Below are 27,012 nucleotides of genomic sequence, written 5' to 3' on the forward strand. Positions count from 1 at the left end.
GCCCTTTTCCAGTCTTCTGGTATATCTCCTGACTTCCAAGACTTTTCAAAGATGATAGCTAAAGGCTCAGATACCTCCTCTATCAGCTCTTTGAGTATTCTAGGATGCATTTCATCAGGCCCTGGTGACTTGTAGACATCTAACTTTTTAAAGTAATTTTAACTTGTTCTTCTTTTTGGAAAGCCAATGTAAAGATCTTGGGGCCGGTGGATTCTGGAAATAAAACTCCTACCTGGATGGGGTAGGAGACAGATAGACGAACACGCACATGCGCGCACACACACAGCATTTTTCTTTCATTTTCTTCCAGGCCCTTCTCATGTTTCTTGAGAGCTTGTTTATACATTTGCTCTTTGCCCTCACCTGCTTTTACAGTCCAACGGATTTTGGCGGGCTTATTTGTGTCTGCAGAGAGAATTCTGAGGTGAGTACACTAACTTGCTGTGTGTGAATGTAATTTATAATCTGGAGAAGTGATTTTTAAAATAAGTTTCTTATATTTACTGTAGATTTTGGATTTTTAGAAGTTACTTCTTGCATTTCATCAGGTCCTGGTGACTTGCAGACATCTAACTTTTCTTAAAAAAAGAACAGGAGTACTTGTGGCACCTTAGAGACTAACAAATTTATTTCATCATGAGCTTTCGTGAGCTACAGCTCACTTCTTCTGATGCATAGAGTGGAACACACAGATAGGAGATATTTATACTTACAGAGAACATGAAAAGGTGGAAGTATGCATACCAATAGGAAGAGTCTAATCAATTGAGATGAGCTATCATCACCAGGAGAAAAAAAACTTTTGAAGTGATAATTAAGATGACCCATAGAAGGTGTGAGGAGAACTTAACATAGGGAAATAGAGTCAATTAGTGTAATGACCCAACCATTCCCAGTCTCTGTTTAAGCCTGAGTTAATTGTATCATGTTCTCTGTATGCCACAAGTACTCCTGTTCTATTTGCGGATACAGACTAACACGGCTGCTACTCTGAAACCTAACTTTTCTAAGTAATTTTTAACTTGTTCTTTTTTTTATTTTAACTTCTAAACCTACCTCATTTCCACTAGAATTCCCTATGTTATGTGTCCTGTCACCATCAAACTTCTTGGTGAAGACCGAAACAAAGAAGTCATTAAGCACCTCTGCCATTTCCAAGTTTCCCGTTATTGTTTCTCTCTCTTCACTAAGAAATATATCAGAAAGTATATCTTGATGCAAAATATACTATGTGTACATGGGATGGGTAGACAGCTGGGGGTCAGTTAGTGAAAAGAAGAGAGAGACCAAAAAAAGGGGCTTTTGCATAATTCATGTTTAACTGGTGTTGCTTCAAGTGAGGAGATGCATAATTTACAGAATTAATAGCATTCACTCTCCTAGTAGTTGGCAGTTGTTTTTGGAGCTTTAAGGGGGAAGAAAACCAAACTGGGAGGAGTGGTAGATACACTGGAGGGTAGGGATAGGATACAGAAGGACTTAGACAAATTAGAGGATTAGGCCAAAAGAAATCTGATGAGGTTCAACAAGGACAAGTGCAGAGTTTTGCACTTAGGATGGAAAAATCCCATGCACTGCTATAGACTAGAGACTGAATGGCTAGGCAGCAGTTCTGCAGAAAAGGACCTAGGGGTTACAGTGGATAAGAACCTGGATATGAGTCAATAGTGTGCCCTTGTTGCCAACAAGGATAATGGCATTTTGGGCTGTATAAGTAGGCCCATTGCCAGCAGATCGAGGGATGTGATCATTCCCCTCTATTCAACAATGGTGAAGCCTCATCTGGGGCACTGGGTCCAGTTTTGGGCCCCACACTACAAGATGGATGTGGAAAAATTGAAAAGAGTCCAACAGAGGGCAACAAAAATGATTAGGGGGCTGAAGCACATGACTTATGAGGAGAGGCTGAGGGAACTGGGATTGTTTAGTCTGCAGAAGAGAAGAATGAGGGGGGATTTGATAGCTGCTTTCAACTACCTGAAAAGGGGGTTCCAAAGAAGATGGATCTAGACTGTTCTCAGTGGCAGCAGATGACAGAACAAGGAGTCATGGTCTCAAGTTGCAGTGGGGGAGGTTTAGGTTGGATATTAGGAAATACTTCTTCACTAGGAGGGTGGTTAAGCACTGGAATGGGTTCCCTAGGGAAGTAGTGGAATCTCCTTCCTAAGAGGTTTTTAAGGTCAGGCTTGACAAAGCCCGAGCTGGGATGATTTAGTTGAGAATTGGTCCTGCTTTGAGCATGAGGTTGGACTAGATGACCTCCTGAGGTCCCGTCCAACCCTGATATTCTTTTATTCTATTAAAAAGGAAAACAAACAAACAAACAAATAAAAAAATCCGTTATTTGGGGACAGGTGGATTATAAAATGTATATAAGAAAGTTTTAAAAGTGACAGAAGATCAGAGCTAGTTAAACTCCCCAATTTTATTTGTGAGAAATTTTAAACAAATAAACTTAATGTGAAATGTTTCAATTTTTCATAGAAAATTTTCAGAATGAAATTAAATGATGTTTTTCACTTTAATAGAAAACTTTGATTCATTTTGGGGTTTCACAGACCACAACATTCAGTTTTTGCTTTTTTGAGTTTTTGTTTCTCCCCATTTCCTGACCCTTTTCTCCTTTTTCTCATTTTCATTTCTTTCCTTTTTTCTTCTATTCTTCTATTGGAGAAGTTTTGTAAAGTTCTAGAGTGTGGGGAAAAAAAATCAGAAAAAAAAAAGCAGCAAACAAATCATGGACAGTGTTCAGTTAATCTATTGCATTCAGTGGTGAAAAAGATTTCAATTTGAAATGAAACAAAACAAAAACACATTATTATCCCTCAATATTATATCATGGGGATTTAAAAACAAAAACAAAAACCAAACAGCTTTCACAACTTACAAGGCCTTTAAGCATAAAAACAAGAAAACTACTGTGAAAAATGTATCCGTATGAATCACTGATAACTCCTGACTATGAACCAACTGTGTAGGTTTGGTAGCCCAGAGTTTTGTTAAATACTCTGCAGAATTCTGGAATTTTAGACATCCATATGAACTCATTCTTTGACTTCCTTAACATTCTCACAGTTTCTAAGAGTGCTGTCTTCTGGGAGGTCACTCCTAGTGTGTTCTTGGGTTGTTCATTTGTGCCCTTAGGGAGCATTCAGGGTGCTCCACTGAAAAATAATGATATAAACCAATATTTTCCCATGAAAAATCTCATGTTTATGAACTCCTATATGTGACTGGAACAGCCACACTGACAATGAATCCTCATGAAAAACTGCAAGCAATAGGGCAGACAATCCCCCAAACTGCTGGTTTACTTTATACTTAAATTCCGGTAACAAAACAGCCTCTGTATTATCATACTGGTTATCAACAAGACAAAATACGGTCTCCTTTAAACATCGCAACTACTGGCTCCCATCCACAAAGCCAAGTCCAGTACAGTGCGGGATTACTACAAATCTTACTCACCATATCTAAAGTTCTACCAATCCCAAAAGTCTGGACACATTGCCCACCAGATCAATGAATATTTCAGATCTCACCAAAATACATGCTTACAGCCAATCCTTATTAACTACATCTAAGATGTATTAATAAAAGAAAAATGAGTTACTGTGGTTAAAAGACATGCATATAGCTATGAGGTAAAGTTCTTAGGTCAGTTTCATAGCAGGGATAGTGAGGCTGCTGATTTGTAAAAGTCAATATCAATTGTAATGATGGTGATCATTCGTCATTAGCACTCTTTGGCTGGTTTGTTAGCTTGTTCAATATCAGTAAGGAATCATTGTGAGACAGGAGCAGAATTTAGGCACCTACAAGCTAATTAGTTCACATTTATAAACTTCAAACAAGATATAGGAAAACATCAAAAAATCTAATAATAGAATCATAGAACTGGAAGGGACTTTGAGAGGTCATCTAGTCAAGTCCCCTCACTCATGACAGGACTAAGTATTATCTAGACCATCCCTGACAGGTGTATGTCTAACCTGTTCCAATGCTTAAGCACCATGATAGTTAGAAAGTTTTTCCTAATGTGCAACCTAAACCTCCTGTGCTGCAATTTAGGCCCATTGCTTCTTGTCCTAAACTCAGAGGTTAAGAAAAACAATTTTTCCTCCTCCTCCTTGTAACAACCTTTTACATACTTGAAAACAATTATCCCGTCTCCTCTCAGTCTTCTCTTCTCCAGACTAAACAAACCCAGTTTTTTTAATTTTCCCTCATAGGTCAAGTTTTCTAGACCTTTAGTCATTTTTGTTGCTCTTCTCTGGACTTTCACTAATTTGTCCACATCTTTCCTGAAATGTGGCTCCCAGAACTGGACACAACACTCAAATTGAGGCCTAATCAGCATGGAGTAGAGCAGAATTATGTCTCGGGTCTTGCTTACAACACCCCTGCTAATATATCCCAGAAGAATGCTCACTTTTTTTGTGAGAGCATTAAACTCATGTTTAGCTTTTGATCTGCTATGACCCCCAGATCCCTTTCCATAGTACTCCTTTCTAGGCAGCCATTTCCCATATTGTATGTGTGCAACTGATTGTTCCTTCCTAAATGGTGTACTTTGAACATGTCCTTTTTGAATTTCATCCTATTTGAAATTTAGTGTTGATAAATGCAAAGTAATGCACATTGGAAAGCATAATCCCAACTATATCTTATAGTAGCTCTGTCTAGGTTGCATTAAACAACAAACCAGTGAGTATCTGTGGTGAACTGCTGCACACAGCTATACTGTGTTCTCACCCTCTGTTTTCAGGGCACAGCTCAAAATTCCTATTTTGCAGAGCAATAAATCCACAGCCCTACCTGCTCCCTTTCCACCCTCCCCCCGCCCCGAGAAAGCTGCTTTCATTATTCATTCCTCACTTAACAAATAACTTTGGGAAATAACCGCTCTGGCTTCACTAGCAGCAATTACCCAGTGGCAGAGTTTAAAGGTAGCAGTCAGGTGAATGAAGTGTTAAATTCCTGTTCTAGCAGCATTGTACTTTGCACTTTGTAGGAGGAAGTAACTGATATTTGAGTTTCTTATGTTTGTGAAGCCCTCTGGGAAGAAAAATACTGCAGTAGCTGTACAGAAATTATTACTACATGGCTGATTTTTCCAGGCTCATTCATGAAGACATTAAATATTTAGTTCTCCTATGTTGCTCTCTACTTTACAGGGTGTGTGACTGTCCTCTGAGTAGCAGCTGAATCAGCATCTCTGGAAACAGAAATACAGTGAATTTACAAGACAATACGCTGTGAGTTAGAATTTGAATTTTTTCTTTTAAATAATTTTTGTGTTAGTGAAAAGTTCTCATGTGAGATCAGCGGAGATCATAACATCTGCCGCAGAAATAATAATAATTATTAATAATAATAATTAAAAAAAAGAAGCACAAATTCCCCAGTCTTGTTCTACAGACCACAATGGTGATGCCATGTCATATCTGCACTACACAAACCCCATTCAGCAAAGGAGGAGATTAGTACTAATTGGTTTGTTTTGTTTCACTTTTTTAGTGAGACCATTTTGCTGTTAGCACCTTGGCTTGAAAAATCAGCATATTTCACATAATCCAGAATAGAATCACTGAATGTGCTGAGTTTACATGCAGCCACTGACAGGGGAAAGTGTCCAGGGTTAAGTAAATATTACAGGAATTACCATGTCTTCCCTCAGTCTACTTCCACAAAGGATAATCTTTTCTTAGTGTTTTGTTTTTCAGGAAAGTAAAAGTTGTCATGTAAAATGAATGCAGTTTTGTATAGAGCTGGTCAAAATTCAAAACTTCCATTCTGTTGTAAAGTCTGAAATTTTGAAAGTTTTAATTTTGATTCAGAACAAAAAGTGGAAAGGTTGAAATTTCTCACATAAAGGAAATTCTGAAAAAAATATTTATTTAAAATCAAATGGTTTTAATTCAGCTTTCCCAAAATTAAATCGAGCAGCTGGCTGCCCCAAGTTCTAGAGACTCCTTTGGATGTATGGGGAGTCCCCCAAAGTTTGGGAAGTCCTCTGATACAGGAGTCCAGACCCCCCTGGCCAGGCCTGTTGTTTGGTTTTGATGAATAAGCATTTCTGGATGCAGTCACATTGTAGAAGAATTCCTGACCAGCTCTAGTTGTGTGTACACCTCATGCTACAGTTTGTGATGTTTTCTATTTCCATTAGCAGAGAGTTGGATGAATTATATTGCAATCACTTCACAATGCACCTAGGAGTCAAAATATTGTCCATCTCCAGTGTTCCATTGCTTTTTGTCTTGAAATGGTTTTGGGGTAAGAACACCATTTTTTATTAATTATTATTCAGATAATAAATATATACATATCCATTGCTGCCTATCTAAAAACTTTGTAAGGAAACCATGATGCAATAAAAAGAAGGAAATCCAACCAACATTTGATAGATCTAATAGCATTGTGGTGGGTATAACATCACTGTGTTCTGGAGCCTGTCTATCTCCTCAGCTGTTTTTACATGATCTCAGATGTGTGTAAAATCTCTGTGACCCTGCTTCATTAACCGAGGGAGAGGGGAATGACCATACAAGCTCCTGGTCTGAACACAAGTCATTAGTCACGCTCCTCAAGCTGCTGAAAAGTACAGAGAGCCGTGTTTCAGGATGAAAGCACAGTGACACTGCTGCTTAGAAGGGACATTACCCTACCAGTAGTTATTGTTAGGAGAAGCCTAAAATAACAGAATGATTGATATGATTCCAAAGTAACAGAAAGATTGGCAATGGCCAGGTACAATTGCTTTTCTTGCATCCAGGGACTACTCTCTCCTACTTCTTCTGGAGGCACAAGCCACCCAAAGGGGTTAGGCAGAAAGCAGGACCATAACTAAGCTTGGAAGGATTAGATTTTTATTGGTATCAGTAAATGCTGATAAATGTCGATTTCACTGAATGCACACAAACTGATGAGAAAATATTTCCGTTGCTGCTAATCAAAATACTCAGAGAGGTAAAGTAACAGAAATGGGGCTTGAGAATTTCTTAGAGTTTGATTTAAGGCTAAGATTTCAACATACGCTTTTAACAGTTTCTGTTTTAATGGTTAAATGCTTTCACTTTTGAATCCCAGAATCTATAGTCATTAAATAATTGGCTGTGTTTGTCTCCCTTCAAATTTCATGAATCTCTGAAATTTTAAATTGATACAATTTTTTTAAAAAGTCTAAACCCTATAATTCTGCAAAACTCTGAAAATTTCAATAAGCATAAAAAATGCTTAAAAATAAACATTGTGTGTGTGTGTGTATAACTCTAACCCGGCTGTCCATCCCACCATGCAAGAATTGTTTGCTCCTTAACTGCTGAGGTTTCAGTTTTCACCATGAAATGTTCTGGAGCTGCCTTCCATGGGGAGACTTTTCTGTTCTGTCTTGGAGCAGCCCAGGTGTCAGGACAAAAGCAGAAAGGCAAATTTGCTATAAACAGGGAATACGGCACAGAGGAGTTTCATAATAATGTAGAGGTTAGGCATCTGTGCTTTCCCACATCACAGTCTAAAGGGGAGTTTCAATTGTTGGCAGAGACCCCCTCCACAGTGCCCTGTGAACTTTCAGAGCTACTAAGCTAAACAGAGTTAACCCTGGTTACAATAACTCATTCACTAATGGAGTCAATTGTTTCCAAAGAAAATTTCAATTTTCGTTGTAAACTTAATTACCAAAATTTTGTGGCTGAAACAGAAATAAACCAAAAACATCAGCTGAAAAAGGAGGTATTTTTGCTTATTCTCTATCTCATCTTTTTGGACTGTCAGACTTGATTCCATTGTGATAAGCCATCTTTGTTCTGCTTTGAGTAATTGCCTATGCCCATTACATTAGGTGTGTTTCTCATGTGCCAGTTCCAGAGAGTTTTTGCTAATGTTACCAGAAGAGGGGACCTCGCTTGTGCCCTGGTTTCCCTCATGCTCTGGGCCAGGGGGATAAAGGGTGGAGCATCCTTCATCCATGCATCCTTCAGTTCCTTCTTACTGTGCAGGCTCAATGGTGGGACCATGCTCTCAGCTTGTTCCCTCTTTGAATGTGCTGTTATAATTAGTAGTTGTTGTCAGTTAGCGTCATTTCATGTCCTTGACCCCCTCATCTCCCTCACTGGATGAGACACTGGTACCAGCGCTGTCTTCTGGATATTATTGAAGAGATACAAAAACAAATACAGAAAACCAAAGGCTGAGAGTAGCAAATGAGTTCTGATGGAATTGTAGTTTTCTCTTCATGTGTGAACTTAAAATTCATAATAAAGAGATACATGAGATACACTAGCTCTTTTGGGCTCAGGAAAGGGACAGCTCCAGGAGAGGACTGGAACACTGTAATATATTTACATGTTACTGTCATTGTCCTGCAAATAGAGTCCTGTGGGAATTCCATATATTTTCTTTCTTTTCTTGCCATCTTATTAATATAATATATTTATCGCTGAGCAGATGGGGCAGTTGCACACATTAGTTGCTACACAAAATGAGTCCTTCATGTGCCCTTTTGCTGAACTATGCCACCGTTAGTATGGCAGCCATCTGTTAATGACAAAGAACAGTGATATTTGTCCATTTTTGGTTGATTTTTTTTCTTTTAAAGTTTGTGAAGAGTGATGGATTATTCAGGCTGAGACACACTCTGTAAAGGTGCAGTGATTGGGTCTTTGGCTGGAGCTCAGTCTCTCTCTTTGTGGAGCACATGCAATGTAGTGAATATATTCAGGGCAAATTCTGCCCTCTGTTAACCCCATTAGTCCCTTATTAGCTTCACTTCGGTTGTACACGTGTAAATGAGAGCAACACTGGAACCTTTATCTTTGTTCACACACAGTGAAGCACATCTGCTGCTGGAACGAGGAAGATTATTTCTCATTGTTTCCACTGGCTTTTATCTTAAATCACATTCATCAAAACATCCCCCCCCCTTCAGGTAGTTGAAGGCTGCTATCAAATCCCCCCTCACTTTTCTCTTTTGCAGACTAAATAAACCCAGTTCCCTCAGCCTCTCCTCATAAATCATGTGCCCCAGCCCCCTAGTCATTTTTGTTGCCCTCTGCTGGGCTCTTTCCAGTTTGTCCACATCCTTTCTGTAGTGGGGGGCCCAAAACTGGACACAATACTCCAGATGTGGCCTCACCAGTGCCTTATGGAGGGGAATAATCACTCCTCTCAATCTGCTGGCAATGCTCCTACTAATGCAGGCCAATAAACAAAGGGCGCACTGTCAACTCATATCCACCTTCTTGTCCAGTGTAATACTTAGGTCTTTTTTTCTTTTTTATTTTTGCAGAACTGCTGCTTAGCCAGTTGGTCCTCAGCCTCTAGCAATGCATGGGATTCTTCTGTTCTAAGTGCAGGACTCTGCACTTGTCCTTGCTGAACCTCATAAGATTTCTTTTGGCCCAATCCTCTAATTTGTCTAGGTCACTCTGGACCCTATTCCTACCCTCCAGCGTACCTAACTCTCCCCCTAGGTTAGTGTCATCTGCGAAATTGCTGAGGATACAGTCCATCCCATCATCCAGATCATTAATGATGGGGGTCACTCAGGATGAGAGATTGCTTAGAAAGGCTTTTGTATCACCTGCACATGAAGGGGGGTAGCTACCTGCCAATGGTTTTATCAGTGATCTAGGAAAGGAGCTACTGGTTTGTTATATTCATGTGTACAGTCTGATCAGAGAATGGCTACAACCACTGTTGCCACCACCAATGTATTTTTCTCTCTCCCCACCTTCTCTCTCTCTTACTTACATACACACACACCGCCACCACCACCGCCACCCTCAAAACCTGAAGAGCTCATCACAGACTCCAATTGTTATAACTTTTTGGATGAATTTCAGCCATATTTACATACCTAAATAAGACTATCTGACTTCTATTTAAGAGTCTCTCTTTAGGTCCCTATTTGGAATATTTTGGCCAAAAGCTCCAAATCACTCACACTGTATGAGAGCTGGTCAAAATATTATCCATCAGAACTATTTTAGTAGAAAATTGGGGTTTTGACTGAATTATTTTTTATGTAGAAAGTGTCTGCCTCAATCAAATTTTTCTGATGTTTCATTAGAAACACCTTAACCCCATTTTTTTTAGGAAAAGAAAAAAAACAACCTTGCTGACTTTTGTTTAAAAAAAAATCGGTTTTAGTTTAATAACAAAAAAAAACCTCTCCATGGAAGGGAATTTTTTTTCCAACTATAATTATACTGCATTACATATGCTAATGTTGCATTACTTTTATGAATTGGAATGTCTTCCTTTAGGTCTTTAGTGATAAATAGGGCTGAGTGCATATTTCACTATATGTGATGATTGCCCTCTCATTATCTGCCCACACATTTCCCCAAGTAGAAAGTAAAATTCTCAAATATATCTATCATTTGGAATTATTTGCCAAATGGACATTCTATCCCAGGATAACCCTCACCTGCATGGCAGATAATTGGAGACTCCCAAGAAATAATACAAATTACATGACACGGTAAAACCCTACTCTTAGGGTCACCGGTGCACACACAGATAATACTGATGAATTTCCCCAATCACATGACTCAACATAGCAAACATAAAATTGAGTGTCCTGTTAGTCTGTGTACTTTGTAGAAACCCTTGATGACCTGTGACCACAATATCTTCTGTGCAGCAGCAGTTAACAGTTTGGCTAACTGGGCTCAGTGCCGCCCAAATGACTCATATGTGGATAAGGCAGTAAGTCCCTCCACAGGTTTAATGGGCAGCAGGTAATGAAATCTCTACACCCTCACCCCCTGGTTTGAGGACACAGTTCAGGCAGTAGGGGGGGTCTCACAAACAATCTCCCTGACTATCTAACTAAAGATGGTGCACTCTGTGAATGATCCTCAGGGTCAGAGATGGATCTGGCCTCCTCAGTCACTGCAGAAGGGCTGATGATTGCTGCTGGCAGGAATGAGGCTGCTACTGGTCCCAGCATTTCCTCTCATCACAAACGAGGATGGGGAGGACTCAAGGTGCAGATTACAACATCTCCCACCCTAGGGCTCAGACACACTCACAACAGGAGCCATCCCTGAACCAGCACCCAGAGCAGTGGTGCCATGTGGTGACTGAGGCCTTATCTACACTAGGGGCTGAATTGGCACCCCTGTGATCTATGCAGTGGCGTTGATTTAATGGGTCTGGTGAAGACGTGATAAGTCAATAGGCGAGTGCTCTCCGATAGACTTAATTAATCCACCTGAAAGAGAATAGCAGAAAGTATATCAATGGGAGAGCACCTTGTTAAGTTGATGTAAATTACGTGGATGTAAGTGACATAAACTATGTAACTTAACTAGGGTAACTTAGATTGCCTTAGAGCATTAGAAAAGGGCTGAGTTTCCCTACGGAGATGAAAGGTGAACTTAGCCGGGCTGGCTGGGGGAGTTTTCCCAGCAAAACTCTACAGGCTGTTCATCACCTTGAAGACCACAATTGCTTTTCCTGTGCTCAGGGACTTCTCCCTCCTACTTCTTACAGAGGCATAAGCCACCCAAAAGGGTTGGGCAGAAAGCAGGGCAATAACTAGGCTTAGATTTTTAATCAGTATATGTCAATAAAATGTCAATTTTACTGTACACACACAAACTGATGAAAAATATCTCCATCACTGCTAATTAAAATATTCAGAGATGCAAAGTAAGAAATTAGTTTGACTTAATGCTAAAATATTTATATATGTAGTTGACAGTTTCTGTTTTAATGCTTATAAACTTTAATGGTCTGACCAGCCCTGTAGCGATGTGGGACTCACCCCTGCAGGGCCACCTGCTGGTGTCTTGGGAATCAGCTTGTTTCCAGCTGGGTCTGTTTGGGGCATGGCCACAGCTGAGGCTGCCTCCTTAATCAGCCCATCTTAAGGCTTCCAGCCCCAGCCCTCTCCAAGGGCAGGCTTTTAACCCTTTTCAGGCCAGGAGCGGGTGACTACCCCGCTACATGTCCCCATTGTGTGCCCCTCCATAATTTCCTGCAACTGTGAAAATTTAAATTGATACAAATAAAAACATTCTTAAAATCCGTAAATCTGCAAAACTCTTGAAAATTTCAGTGGATTAAAAACAGAAAAAATTATTAAAAATAAACATTGATATTATCCATCAAAATTATTTATTTTAAAGATTGAATTTGGCCAAGTCTAGCCTTAGCTCTGCTTTGCACCTCACCATGCTGGCCAGCCACTGAGATGAGAACATACTGTAACATCTTTAATGATGGCACAGGCTCCTTCTCTGCCTGGAACTTCAGGAGGGACTATGCCTCCTGCACCGACCCCTGAGAAGTTCAGTCTGCTCCACCTCGTGCTCAAATCTGTGCATAGCTGAGCTATCAGTGAGGAGTTCCATTCTGAAGGGGGATAATTAGGTTAGATGGGGTGAGTTTCTCCCAGGAAAGATAGCACTGTTGTTGTGTCTCAGAAATTGCATCTAGTTTTTCTTTTGTTTTCTCTACACCAATGTCAAGCTTTTGAAGAAAATCAGTGATCATGATTTATTTCCTTTCTTGCAGGTGATTTTACTGTTACTGTACATGTTAATCCTGCAGTTGTCTTGGTTGGGCAAGCTGTGACATTGTCCTGCCATCTCATAGGCCAGATCCCCGCTAACATTCAAGTGCATTGGTACAAATTGGAAAGGAACAAAAATACGACATTATATTTTTACAATAGCACAGAAAAAGAGACTGAGTTGGGCTTGGCTGAGGACCAACATAGGATCAAAGGACGATATAGGAATGGAGTCGCTAGGGTGAAGCTCTTTCCAGTGCAAGTAGAAGATAATGGGCAGTATGTGTGTGCCGTGACAAGCGATGGTGTCTATCAAGAAGCTATTGCCCAGGTGACTGTTCCAGGTAAGCATGGAGATGTTGATACAAAAGTGTTGCTGGCAGGGAACAATGCTGCACTGATCACAGTGGCGCTGATTCTCCATTGCCTTGCCCTGTGTGTAGCAGCTGTATTTCCATTTAATCCTTTCCTCCCAACAGGGAGGGTTCATCAGCTGGCAGGGGAAGGAGAAACACTCACGTGTGTGCAATGTTATGGGAGGTGGGCAGAGGAAGTGATGGACTGGGAGTCAGAGAAGCTTCAGCAGTTTGGTGTCCATCTCCCACAGTATATGCAAATTATACCCAGTGTATGCACACAGCATGGATACCTCATGTACCTTTTTCTCTGGCTTTTTGCTGGTGGCATGTGCAAGCCTCATCCCCCTGCATTGTGTGTGCGGCTGTTGTAGAACAGCAATAAAACGACTAAAGCACAGGGGGAAAGCTGGGCCATTACCTCCCATCACACACACACATGCACCCAGGCAGTACATTAGAGTCACTGTCCACCTGAGGTTTGTACACACTGCGTCTGATTCTCTGTTACACTAAGGCCCTTTTACGTGGAAATGAACCATTTATATTACCCCTTGTACAGAGAGAGGTCTCCTTGGCCAGGGCAGAGCTGATGTAAGGGCTCTGTACTGGCCTTGCTTCCGGACGTGGTGTAAGGGGCATGTCAGGATTGTGGGAGAGGGAGCAGGCTAAGGGTTGGTAGGGGTATGGCTGGAGCACACTGTGCTTTGGCGACGCTCTGCTTCCCAGGGCTCATAGGGGACGATGGGAAACAAAGTGTAAGTTAGAATAGCCCTAAAGCTGCTCTGACTTACACTGGGACATAGTGGGGCCCCTAAATGTGCCCAAAATATGGACCCACAGAAAGGTGGATCCCCCCTTTTCTGAAAATACTGTTTCTTGACTAACCTGCTGCCATCCCAAAAGGGAAGCTGTCACATGCATGCGACGAAGTCACGTCTACATACAGTTTGGGATCAGCTGGTGAAGTGTTTGGTGATCTTTTGAGGGGAAATTTCTCTATGAATTTAAGATACTTTAAAATGCAAGATTATAGTTCAGTGCAGATTCAATAGGACATGGCGACAGTAATGATGGTGATCATTCATCATTAGCACTCTTTGGTTGGTTTGTTAGCTTGTTCTTCAGCCTGTTTAACATTTTTTGAAATTGGTTTTCACTTTAGGTTTTGGATCTGCACCTCACGTAACTATAGAACATCAGCAGAATAATTCAACCACTCTGAGATGTGCGTCCCAAGGGTGGTACCCACAGCCTGAAGTACGCTGGACGGACAGCACAGGACAAAAAATAACTGTTATGGCTGAAACAAGAATCCAGAAAGATGTGACAGAGCTGTATCAAATCCATAGTACACTCAGGGTAGCAGATACTGCTACTGACACCATCTCATGCACTATAATAAACCCCTTGCTGAAGAGGCACCGCAAAACAGTTATTGCAATTTCAGGTAGGAGATGTAGTACCATCAAAGCAAATATTCCTGCTCTTACTTACAAATTAGGGCTAAACGCACCTGCCTTGTGGCCAACCAGACCGTTCAAAGCTTGCCTACACAGAGCACCAACCCGCATTATTGGGGTGTGATTTCTAAAGCGCATTAAAGTGTTGCACATTAATTAGCCCATGTAGACCGCAGCCGGTGCTCACTAAAGTTTCCCAGTTGTCCTTTACCTTATTATTGTTTCAAACAATAATATGGTAAACCAAAATCAAACCAGAGCCTAAACCAAAATGGAACCAGATTGCTGGCACTTAAAATTAAAAAGGTCTAAATATAAGATGGGTGAACTAGAGTGCCTCGTATTAAATGAGGATATTGATATAATAGGCATCACAGAAACCTGGTACCAGGGCCGCCCGAGGGGAGGGGGGTCTAGTGAGGCAATTTGCCCCTGGCCGCACAGGGCCCCCCGCAAGACTATAGTATTCTATAGTATTGCAACTTTTTTTTTATGGAAGGAGCTCCCAAAATTGCTTTGCCCCAGGCTCCCTGAATCCTCTGGGCGGCTCTGCCTTGTGCAGTGAGGATAATCAATGTTACACAGTAATACCAGGGTTAAAATATATCGGAAGGACAGAACAGGTCGTGCTGGTGGGGGCTTGGCACTATATGTGAAAGAAAGCGTAGAATCAAATGAAGTAAAAATCTTAACTAAATTGTACTATAGAATCTCTATGGACAGTAATTCCACGCTTGAAAAATAAGACTATAGCAGTAGGACTATATTACAGATCACCTGAACAGGATGATGTTAGTGACTTTGAAATGCTCAGGGAGATTAGAGAGGCTATTAAAATAAAAAAATGTAATAATAATAATGGGGATTTCAACTATCCCCATATTGACTGGGTACATATCACCTCAGGACAGGATGCAGAGATAAAGTTTCTTGACACCTTAAATGACTGCTTCTTGGAGAAGCTGATCCTGGAACCCACCAGAGGAGAGGCAATTCTTAATTTAGTCCAAAGTGAAGCACAGGATCAGGTCCAAGAGGTGAATATAGCTGGACCGCTTGGTAATAGTGACCATAATATAATTAAATTTAACATCCCTGTGGTGGGGAAAACGCCACAGTGGCCCAACACTGTAGCATTTAAGTTAAGAAAAAGGAACTACACAAAAAAGAGGGGGGTTGTTAAACAAAAATTAAAGGATACAGTGCTAAAAGGGAAATTCCTGCAAGCTGCATGGAAACTTTTTAAAGACACCATAATAGAGGCTCAACATAAAGGTATACCCCAAATTAAAAAAAATATAGTAAGAGAAACAAAAAAGAGCCACCATGTCTAAACATCAAAGTAAAAGAAGTAGTGAGAAGCAAAAAGGCATCATTTAAAAAGTGGAAGATAAAATCCTAATGAGGAAAATAGAAAGGAGCATAAACTCAGGCAAATGAAGTGTAAAAATATAATTAGAAAGACCAAAAAAGAATTTGAAGAACAGCTAGCCAAAGACTCAAATGTAATAACAAAAACATTTTTAAATACATCAGAAGTAGAAAGCCTGCTAAACAACCGCCAGGGGCGGCTCTAGGCACCAGCAAAACAAGCTGGTGCCTAGGGCGGCCAAATCTAGGGGGCGTCCCCTGCCGCCGAGGGGGGGCGGCAGGCTGGGCCGGCGGACCTGCCGCAGTCATGCCTGCGGGAGGGCCACCGGAGCCCCGGGATGACCGGACCTGCCGCAGGTATGACTGCGGAGGGGGCACTCGTCCCGCGGCTCGGCTGGACCTCCCGCAGGCATGACTGCGGCAGCTCAAGCGGAGCCACCGTGTCCGCGAACCGTCCGCAGCCGCGGGGGTTACAGCCAAGCCACGCGGGACCAGCGGACCCTCCGCAGTCATGCCCGCGGGAGGTCCGCTGCTCCCGCGGCTCCGGGGCGCCTCCCGCGCATGACTGCTTGGGGCGGCCAAAACGCTAGAGCCGCCCCTGACAACCGCTAGGGCCAAAGGACAATCGAGATGCTAAAGGAACACTTAAGCACGATAAGGCCATTGCAGAGAAATTAAATGAATTCTTTGCATCGGTCTTCATGGTTGAGGATCGGAGGATATTGCCAAACCTGAGCCATGCTTTTTGGGTGACAGATCTGAGAAACTGTCCCAGATTAAGGTATCATTAGAGGAGGTTTGTGAACAAATTGATAAACTAAACAGTAATAAGTCTCCATGACCTGATACTATTCACCCAAGAGTTCTAAAGGAACTCAAATGTGAAATTGCAGGACTCACTAACTGTCATCTGTAGCCTATCATTTAAATCAGCTTCTGCAGCAAATGACTGCTTTGAGCAGGGGGTTGGACTAGATGATCTCCTGAGGTCCCTTCCAACCCTAATAATCTATGTTTCTATGACTGGAGGATAGCTAATATGATTCCAATTTTTAAAAAGGGCTCCAGCAGTGACCCTGGCAACTACAGGCCAATAAGCCTCACTTCAGTACTAGACAAACTGGTTGAAACAATCGTAAAGAACAAAATTGTTAGACACATGAACATAATTTGTTGGGAAATAGTCAATATGGATTTTATATAGGGAAATCATCCGTCACCAAAGGCTCTCAAGCAAAATAAGCAGTCATGGGATAAGAGGGAAGGTTCTCTCATGGATTGGTAACTGGTTAAAAGATAGGAAAGAAATGGTAGGAATAAATGTCAGTTTTCAGAATGGAGAGAGGTAAATAGTGGTGTTTCCCAGGATCTGTACTGGGCCCAGTCCTATTTAATATATTCATAAATGATCTGGAAAAAGGAGTAAACAGTGGTACAAATGATACAAAACTACTCAAGATAGTTAAGTCACAGGCAGACTGCGAAGAGTTACAAAAGCATCTCTCAAAACTGAGTGACTATGCAACAAAATGGCAGAGGAAATTTAATGCTGATAAATGCAAAATAATGAACATTGGAAAACATAATCTTAACTATACATATACAATGATGGGGTCTAAATTAGCTGTTACCACTCAAGAAAGAGATCTTGGAGTCATTCATAGAATCATAGAATATCAGGTTTGGAAGGGACCTCAGGAGGAGATCTAGTCCAACCCCCTGCTCAAAGCAGGACCAATCCCCAACTAAATCAAGCCTGACCTTAAAAACCTCTAAGGAAGGAGATTCCATCACCTCCCTAGGTAACCCATTCCAGTGCTTCCCCACCCTCCTAGTGAAAATGTTTTTCCTAATATCCAACCTAAACCTCTCCCACTGCAACTTGAGACCATTACTCCTTGTTCTGTCATCGGCTACCACCGAGAACAGTCTAGATCCATCCTCTTTGGAACCCCCTTTCAGGTAGTTGAAAACCGCTATCAAATAACCTCTCGTTCTTCTCTTCTGCAGACTAAACAATACTAGTTCCCTCAGCTTCGATTCATAAATCATGTGCAGCAGCCCCCTAACCATTTTTGTTGCCCTCTGCTGGACTCTTTCCAATTTTTCCACATCCTTCTTGTAGTGTGGGGCCCAAAACTGGATACAGTACTCCAGATGAGGCCTCACCAATGTCGAATAGAGGGGAATGATCACGTCCCTTAATCTGCTGGAAATGCCCCTACTTATACAGCCCAAAATGCTGTTAGCCTTCTTGGCAACAAGGGCACACTGTCGACTCATATCCGGCTTCTCGTCCACTGTAACTGCTAGGTCCTTCTCTGCAGAACTGCTGCCCAGCCATTTGGTCCCTAGTCTGTAGCAGTGCATGGGATTCTTCCATCCTAAGTGCAGGATTCTGCACTCGTCCCTGTTAAACCTTATGAGATTTCTTTTGGCCCAATCCTCTAATTTATCTAGGTCCCTCTGTATCCTATCCCTACCGTCCAGCATATCTACCACTCCTCCCAGTTTAGTGTCATCTGAGAGTGCAGTCCATGCCATCTTCCAGATCATTAATGAAGGTATTGAACCAAACCGGCCCCAGGACCGATCCTTGGGGCACTTTGCTTGATACCGGCTGCCAACTAGACATGGAGCCATTGATCACTACCCGTTGAGCCTGACGATCTAGCCAGCTTTCTATCTACCTTATAGTCCATTTATCCAGCTCATACTTCTTTAACTTGCTGGCAAGAATACTGTGGGAGACCGTATCAAAAGCTTTGCTTAAGTCTTCCCCTTTTCATTATGGATAGTTCTCTGAAATCATCCACTCAATATGCAGTGGCAGTCAAAAAAGTGAACATTATGTTGGAAATCATCAAGAAAGGGATACATAATAAGATAGAAAATATCATAATGCCTCTATATAAATCCATGTTACGCCCACACCTTGAATACTGCGTGCAGATGTGGTCGCTCCATCACAAAAAAGATATATTGGAATTGGAAAAAGACAACAAAAATGATTAGGGGAATAGAACAGCTTCCATATGAGGAGAGATTAATAAGACTGGGACTCTTCAGCTTGGAAAAGAGGCAACTAAGGGGGGATATGATAGAGTTCTGTAAAATTATGACTGGTATAGAGAAAGTAAATAAGGAAGTGGATGTTAGGGAGATTCCCAAATCTGAGCTGGCTTTTGTAGATGACAAATCTGAGGAACTGTCACAGATTGAAGTGTCACTAGAGGAGGTTTTGGAATTAATTGATAAACTCAACATTAACAAGTCACCGGGACCAGATGGCATTCACCCAAGAGTTCTGAAAGAACTCAAATGTGAAGTTGCGGAACTATTAACTAAGGTTTGTAACCTGTCCTTTAAATCGGCTTCGGTACCCAATGACTGGAAGTTAGCTAATGTAACGCCAATATTTAAAAAGGGCTCTAGGGGTGATCCCGGCAATTACAGACCGGTAAGTCTAACGTCGGTACCGGGCAAATTAGTTGAAACAATAGTAAAGAATAAAATTGTCAGACACATAGAAAAACATAAACTCTTGAGCAATAGTCAACATGGTTTCTGTAAATGGAAATCGTGTCTTACTAATCTATCAGAGTTCTTTGAAGGGGTCAGTCCTAGGACCAATCCTATTCAATTTATTCATAAATGATCTGGAGAAAGGGGTAAACAGTGAGGTGGCAAAGTTTGCAGATGATACTAAACTACTCAAGATAGTTAAGGCCAAAGCAGATTGTGAAGAACTTCAAAAAGATCTCACAAAACTAAGTGATTGGGCAACAAAATGGCAAATGAAATTTAATGTGGATAAATGTAAAGTAATGCACATTGGAAAAAATAACCCCAACTATACATACAACATGATGGGGGCTAATTTAGCTACAACGAGTCAGGAAAAACATCTTGGAGTTATCGTGGATAGTTCTCTGAAGATGTCCACGCAGTGTGCAGAGGCGGTCAAAAAAGCAAAGAGGATGTTAGGAATCATTATAAAGGGGATAGAGAATAAGACTGAGAGTATATTATTGCCCTTATATAAATCCATGGTACGCCCACATCTCGAATACTGTGTACAGATGTGGTCTCCTCACCTCAAAAAAGATATTCTAGCACTAGAAAAGGTTCAGAAAAGAGCAACTAAAATGATTAGGGGTTTGGAGAGGGTCCCATATGAGGAATGATTAAAGAGGCTAGGACTCTTCAGTTTGGAAAAGAGAAGACTAAGGGGGGACATGATAGAAGTATATAAAATCATGAGTGATGTTGAGAAATTGGATAAGGAAAAGTTATTTACTTATTCCCATAATACAAGAACTAGGGGTCACCAAATGAAATTAATAGGCAGCAGGTTTAAAACAAATAAAAGGAAGTTCTTCTTCACGCAGCGCACAGTCAACATGTGGAACTCCTTACCTGAGGAGGTTGTGAAGCCTAGGACTATAACAATGTTTAAAAGGGGACTGGATAAATTCATGGTGGCTAAGTCCATAAATGGCTATTAGCCAGGATGGGTAAGAATGGTGTCCCTAGACTCTGTTCGTCAGAGGATGGAGATGGATGGCAGGAGAGAGATCACTTGATCATTGCCTGTTAGGTTCACTCCCTCAGGGGCACCTGGCATTGGCCACTGTCGGTAGACAGATACTGGGCTAGATGGACCTTTGGTCTGACCCGGTACGGCCTTTCTTATGTTCTTATGTTAAGTGTTATGTACTCCTTTTCATAATACAAAAACAAGAGGCTACCAAATGAAATTAATAGGTAGAATGTTTAAAACAAACACAAGTATTTTTTCATGGAACGCACTGTCAACCTCAAGAACTCCTTGCTAGACAGTATTGTGAAGACAAATACTATAATGGGGTTCAAAAGGGACCTAGATAGATTCATGGAAGATAGGTCCATCAATGGCTATTAGCCAGGAGGGGCAGGAATGTTGTCCCTAGCCTCTGTTTGCCAGAAGCCGGGATTGGGTGACAGTGTATAGGTCAACCCATCTGTTCATTCCCTTTGGGGCACCTGGCATTGGCCACTGTCAGAGGACAGGATACTGGGCTTGATGGACCTTTGGTCTGACCCAGTATGGCTGTTCTTATGTTAACAGTAATTCAGGAAAGCACACTAGGGAACTTTTAGTGTGCATCATCAAGGTCTACACAGACCAATTAATGCACAACACATTGGTGCATTTTATTAATCACTCTTCCATAGTGCACATAACCCCACAGTGTAGGCAAGCCTTTGGTGCAGCATAGTGAAGACCTGTACCACTCAGCATTTCTTTTCAAATACTATTTTTGAGATCACCACAGATGTAAAAGATAGTATAGCTCTGATTCTTTTTTTACTTATCTGTGTACATATTAGGAGTGAATCCCCCGAAACTATTGAATTTACACTATTATAAAAAGAGTATAAATAAGAGGAGAATTAGGTCTGTCCTCTTTTTCACTCACTCTCCCTTACACATTAATATGAGTCATTATGTGCTGCTGGTGCAATTATAACCCCCTGAACATTTTTCAGGTTTCTTTGATGTGGAGGCAGAACACGTCATCATTACTGCTGTAATTGGAGAAAATGCCGTTCTTCCCTGCCGGCTGATTACGAAACATCTCCCCCCCAGCATGAAGCTGCAATGGAAGAAAGTTGGACCTGGAAAGAATAAGACAATCTATCTCTACTGCTATAATGAAAGCAGCCCCCTGGTTAATGCTTATCCCCGGGATGACAAATGCTCAATGGGTTATTTGTCTCCAAATGGAGTCAACAGCAGAGAATGGCTCAGGAAGAAATATGAAAAAAAGGCAGAAGTTTTTAAAGGAAAGGAGTTTGGGAAAGGAAATATTTCTCTGAAACTGAACAATATTCAGGTGGAAGACGAAGGGAAATATGTATGTTCTGCCACAGCCAACTCATTTCACAGAGAGATCATCATTGAAGTCTTGATTAGAGGTAAGAAAGGCCTAGAATTGGAGAAAGCAGATTTATCAAACTCTATTATTCAGCCTCCCAAGGATCCAGCACAGGCTTTTCCTTTCTCCACAGCACATGTTATTGCTTTGTCTATTATTGTTTTAAAACTCCCAAATAATGGAATTTCCACTTTTTCCACTGGGTAGCTATTAGATGGTCTAACGCATGTCACTGTGAGATCAGTTTCCTGATTTCAGAAGCGATTTCAGACTGTCTGCTGTTAGAAGAGATACCAATAATGATCACTCTCCCCTTTATTTGCTTTTAAAATACCAATTCTTGGAGCAGTATTATTAAATCTATCTTCTAAACATTAAAGTGATGTTAGAATGTAATTTAAACTACTTTTTAATAAGCCCTTTTGATGCATTCTTAATTTTACAACAGAGTTTGTTAGCATCCTAAGAACAGGAGAACCTTCAGCCATAACGACATAGAATCAAAGAAATGTGGGGCAGGAAGGGACCTCAAGAACTTTGTGAGAGTTATTATGGCAACAATTTGTTTACAACACAGAGCAGATGTTTTTCTTTCCACAGTCAGGTTGAAAAAAAATACATTTTATTCCATAAGGATAAAATTTTCGAAAGTGGTAAAATGATTTAGGATCTTGACTTCAATTTTCAAAAGTTACTGAGCTGTTGTCTACACAGAAAAAAAACTCTGGACAATTAATTTGAATTAACTGAAGTTTGAATGCAAAGTGGATTAGTTAAATTTCATTATAGACTCATAGACTCATAGACTGTAAGGTCAGAAGGGACCATTATGATCATCTAGTCTGACCTCCTGCACAATGCAGGCCACAGAATCTCACCCATCCACTTCTATAACAAACCCCTAGCCTATGTCTGAGTTATTGAAGTCCCCAAATTGCGGTTTGAAGACCTCAAGCTGCAGAGAATCCTCCAGCAAGCAACCCGTGACTCGTGCCCCATGCTGCAGAGGAAGGCGAAAAACCTACAGGGCCTCTGCCAATCTGCCCTGGAGGAAAATTCCTTCCCGACCCCAAATATGGCAATCAGTTAAACCCTGAGCATGTGGGCAAGACTCACCAGCCAGCACCCAGGAAAGAACTCTCTGTAGTAACTCAGATCCCAACCCATCTACATCCCATCACAGACCACCGGGCATACTTACCTGCTGATAATCAAAGATCAATTGCCAAATTAATTGCCAAAATTAGGCTATCCCATCATACCATCCCCTCCATAAATTTATCAAGCTTAGTCTTAAAGCCAGATATGTCTTTTGCCCCCACTAGTCCCCTTGGAAGGCTGTTCCAGAACTTCACTCCTCTAATGGTTAGAAACCTTCGTCCCCTTGTGTGGACATCCTTATTCAGATTTTAAATTGCCTGAATTTGATTTGTGAACTAAGCTAAATCAAATTAAGGCCACTTTAATTCTGAATAAGAATGTGCACATATGTTTACTGTTGTTTAACTAATCCATTTTAAAAGTTGATCCAGATTAACTTTCCTGAGTGTCCCCATGGAGACAAGTCCTTAGATAGTTTATAGACTAAGTCCCATTAACTTTCCAGGAAACTTAGGTTAGGTCTACACTACAGATCTATGTCAGTATAACTGTGTCACACTGGGGTACTGAAAATCAACACCCCTGAGCGACGTAGTTATACTGACCTAACACCTAGAGCAGAAAGTGATATGTGGGTGTTTCTTCATTTTACTAGGGCTCCCAGCTCCCTTAAAAGGGAGGGCGACCTCTGCCTGATTGCAGCCTGGATTCAGAATCAAATCAGTCACTGGCAGCAAAGGAATTTCCCATCCCCTGCAGTCCCTGACTTCCTGCCAATTTTGTTGTGCCTCACAGGAGGCAGAGGCTCTTTCAGTCCCCCCTGCCGCAGAGACAGCTCTTCGAGGGAAATGCCAACATTGTGTTTCATGTAGCTTCCTTCCCCCCACCCCCACCATGCCTTGTGGCTTAAGCCTCTTCCCTGCTGCTTGGCAATTGGAGTGGCTTGTCTTCCCTCCTGGCATGCATTGGTTCATGGGTTCTTTATTTCAGCACCCTGTGCTTGGGACATACAGATGCTGTCTCTTGGGAAAATGAATAATGCTATTTACAAGAAATATAACCCAGCACATGAACAACACAATACTTTAATGTCCCTGCCCCTTTTGCCTCCCCTGTTGGTGGCCCTGCCAGTACAGACCGCCAACAGGGGGAAGGTGCAACGACATTAAAGCAGTCCTTTGCCACGGCAGTGCTTTGAGGATTCCCCTACCCCCACCCCCTGTCGGCGGCCCTGCTGGTATGGACCCTACTGGCAGGACTGCCAACAGAGGAGGCAAAATGGCCAGGGACATTAAAGCGCTGCCGCAGCAGTGCTTTAATGTGGGCTGGGTATGGGACGGTGCGGGTTCTTAGCGGTACGGTGTACCGGCCTGTACCGGCTCACTTTCACCCTTGCTCTAGGGAAGCAACATAAGAACAGCCATATTCTGTCAAACCAATAATACATCCAGCCCAGTATCCTGTCTTCTGACAGTGGCCAGTATCTGATGCATTGGAAGGAATGAACAGAACAGGGCAATTTATCTAATGATCCATTCCCTGACATCCAGTCCCAGCTTCTGATAGACAGAGGCTTAGGGACACCCAGAGTACTGGGTTGCATCCCTGACTATCTTGGCTAATAGCCATTGAAGGAGCTATCCTCCATCAACTTATCTCATTCTGTTTTTTTTAACCCCATTATATTTTTGCCTTTACAACATACTTTGGCAATGAATTCACAGGTTGACTGTGCATTCTGGAAAGCAGTAATTCCTTTTGTTTGTTTTAAACCTACTGCCTATTAATTTCATTGGGTGACCCCTGTTTATTGTGTTATGTGAAGGGGTTGTCATAAACATACAGTTAAGGGTTAATTCCTCTTTGACCTGTAAAGGGTTAAGAAGCTCACATAACCTAGATGACACCTGACCAGAAGGACCAATAAGGGGACAAGATACTTTAAAATCTGGAAGGGGAAAAAACGTATTTTGTCTGTGCTGGGTGTGTGCTTTTGCCAGAGACAGAGAAAGAAGGAGCCATCCCACTGCTATAGGGTGATGAGTATTTAGAGAAGGAATGTATTAGATTACTTTTATTTTCTATTTGTGATTTCTTTTGCAAATAAGAGAGAGGATAAATTTGGGTTCTTTGTGTAACTTTAAAGTTTTGCCCAGAGGGAAAACCTCTGTGTTTTGAATCTGATGTCTGTGAGATTATCTTTCATTCTAATCTTACAGAGGTACTCCTTTCACCTTTTTCCTTTAATTAAAATTCTTCTTTTAAGAATCTGATTGATTTTTCATTGTTTTAAGATCCAAGGGTTTGCATCTGTGTTCGCCAGGACTAATTGGTGAGGGGGATTCTCAAGCCTTCCCAGGGAAAAAGGGTGTAGGGGCTTGGAGGGAGGAATTATTCTCGTCTGCCCAGAAAAGGGGGGGTTAGGGACTTGGGAGATATTTGGGGAAAGGCAGAATTCCAAGTGGCTATCCCTAAATATTTGAAACACACTTGGCGGTGGCATCTTACTGTTAACCTAAACTGATAAATAAGCTTAGGGGGGTTTTCATGCAGGTCCCCACATCTGTACCCTACAGTTGAGAGAGGGAAGGAACCTTGACAGGGGGTAAATAATGCTTCCTTATTTACTTTCTTCAGCGATTCATGATTTTATAGACTTCTATCATATCCCAGCTAGTCGTCGCTTTTCTAAGCTGAACAGTCCCAGTCTTTTTAATCTCTCCTCATATGGAAGCTGTTCCATACCCCTAATGATTTTTGTTGCCCTTCTCTCTACTTCGTCCAATTCTAATATAAACAGTGTTCAAGGTGTGTGAGTACCATAGATTTAGATAGTGTCCTTATGGTATTTTTTTATTATTATCTATTCCTTGCCTAATGATTCCAAATATTCTGTTAGCTGTTTTGACTGCCACTGCACATTGAGTGGATGTTTTCTGAGAACTATCCACAATAACACCAAGATCTCTTTCTTCAGTGGAAACAACAAATTTACCCCCCGCCCCATTTTGTATGTGTATTTGGGATCATGTTATCCACTTTTCATTGCTTTTCATTTATCAAGCTTGAATTTCATCTGCCAATTTGTTTCCTACTCATCCAGCTTTGTCAGATCCTTTTGTAATTGGGCTATTGGGCATTTTGGGACAAGCACCCCCCCCCTCCATTTTGTGCAGACCTGAGCCTGTTGGCCAGCTCTAACCAAGGCTATGAGATCAGGTCCCCTGACAGGACAGGCAGGGAGATGCCTATTTTGTGAATTCCACTTTGCGGCCACTGGGGATTACACGTGAGTGAGAGCTCCGAGCTGCTCATTAGCTGTGGAGCTGCATCAGGATTTAGTTGGCTTTGTGCCTGCTGACCAGAGAAACGTAGACACCATGCAGACTTTGGTCACCTATGGGGTTAGTTGGTAGATGAGATTTGGGTTTGAGAATGTCAGTGATGCCTCAATATTGGATTTAGGCACCTAAAGAGGCACTGAGATGGCTATGTTCTTCTGTGAATCTGGTGCCAAGTGACTGATTCACAATCCCTGAAGTGAACGGAAAGTCTCCCATTGACTTCAGTGAATTTGGATCTGGTCCTAGGCCATCCTCTGATTTTGTATCACTATAACATGTATGAGGGAGGTTTCCTGTGTCTTCCTTGAGGCCTCTCTCTTCTAGGACAGAATCACATGTAGAAACCCTTGTGTCTGCTTCATAGAACAGAACCAGGGGGAAAATGTGAACTTTACAGTCATACATTTGAAGGGATATCAGTTTGTGCTCTTGCCAGAGAATTATAATTACGTAATCAAGGGCCCAGTTCTTCTCCCAATGAAATCAATGAAAAGATTTACATGAGAAGGAGCAAGATTAGGCTCCTCATCGGATCATACAGTGAATATAATGAAAAGTGTTTGTGTCTTTGCAAACAGGGGCTGCTAACAGGAAGTTTCAAGAGGGAGTTCCCCAGGTGAAGGAGAAGCAAATACAGGACCCTTGGGGTAAGTGGCTGTCTGTAATGTGTGTTTGTGTTTGGGGGTTACTTGCTGTGTGCTGAGCTTTTGTTTGTTTGTTTGTTTGTTTGTTTGTTTGTTTGAAGGACCGTGTGCTGTGGCCGGCAGTTGGAAGCTGAGAGCTTCTAACCAAGGTTTGAAATCTAGAAGCCTCTGTTTATTGGCTGAGCCCTAGTCAGTGGGTGGGGCTATCAGAAAGTCCAGGGCTTTATAAAGTAGCGAGCAAGTGACCAGGGAGCTTTGCAAATAGGGGCCACTAACAGGGAGTTTT

The 27,012-nt window shown here is 41.6% G+C and overlaps 1 protein-coding gene across 6 annotated transcripts in view; it reads left to right on the forward strand.

The window, feature by feature from the left end:
- Nucleotides 1-310: 310 nt before the first annotated feature.
- LOC123350278 overlaps nucleotides 311-27,012 on the forward strand; it is a 117,786-nt gene continuing 91,084 nt past the window's right edge. For 5 of the 6 annotated variants that reach the window (XM_044988775.1, XM_044988773.1, XM_044988772.1 and 2 more), the window contains exons 1-6: nucleotides 5,064-5,258; nucleotides 6,176-6,279; nucleotides 12,529-12,870; nucleotides 14,048-14,332; nucleotides 21,249-21,677; nucleotides 26,661-26,729. In XM_044988775.1, coding sequence (XP_044844710.1) covers nucleotides 6,210-6,279; nucleotides 12,529-12,870; nucleotides 14,048-14,332; nucleotides 21,249-21,677; nucleotides 26,661-26,729 — 1,195 coding nt within the window. In that variant the 5' untranslated portion in view covers nucleotides 5,064-5,258; nucleotides 6,176-6,209. Of the gene's footprint in view, nucleotides 425-5,063; nucleotides 5,259-6,172; nucleotides 6,280-12,528; nucleotides 12,871-14,047; nucleotides 14,333-21,248; nucleotides 21,678-26,660; nucleotides 26,730-27,012 lie in introns of those variants that run through there. The other variant, XM_044988771.1, reaches the window with a different exon arrangement.

This window comes from Mauremys mutica, chromosome 15, assembly GCF_020497125.1.
Source record: "Mauremys mutica isolate MM-2020 ecotype Southern chromosome 15, ASM2049712v1, whole genome shotgun sequence".
In the NCBI taxonomy this organism is placed as follows: Eukaryota; Metazoa; Chordata; order Testudines; family Geoemydidae; genus Mauremys; species Mauremys mutica.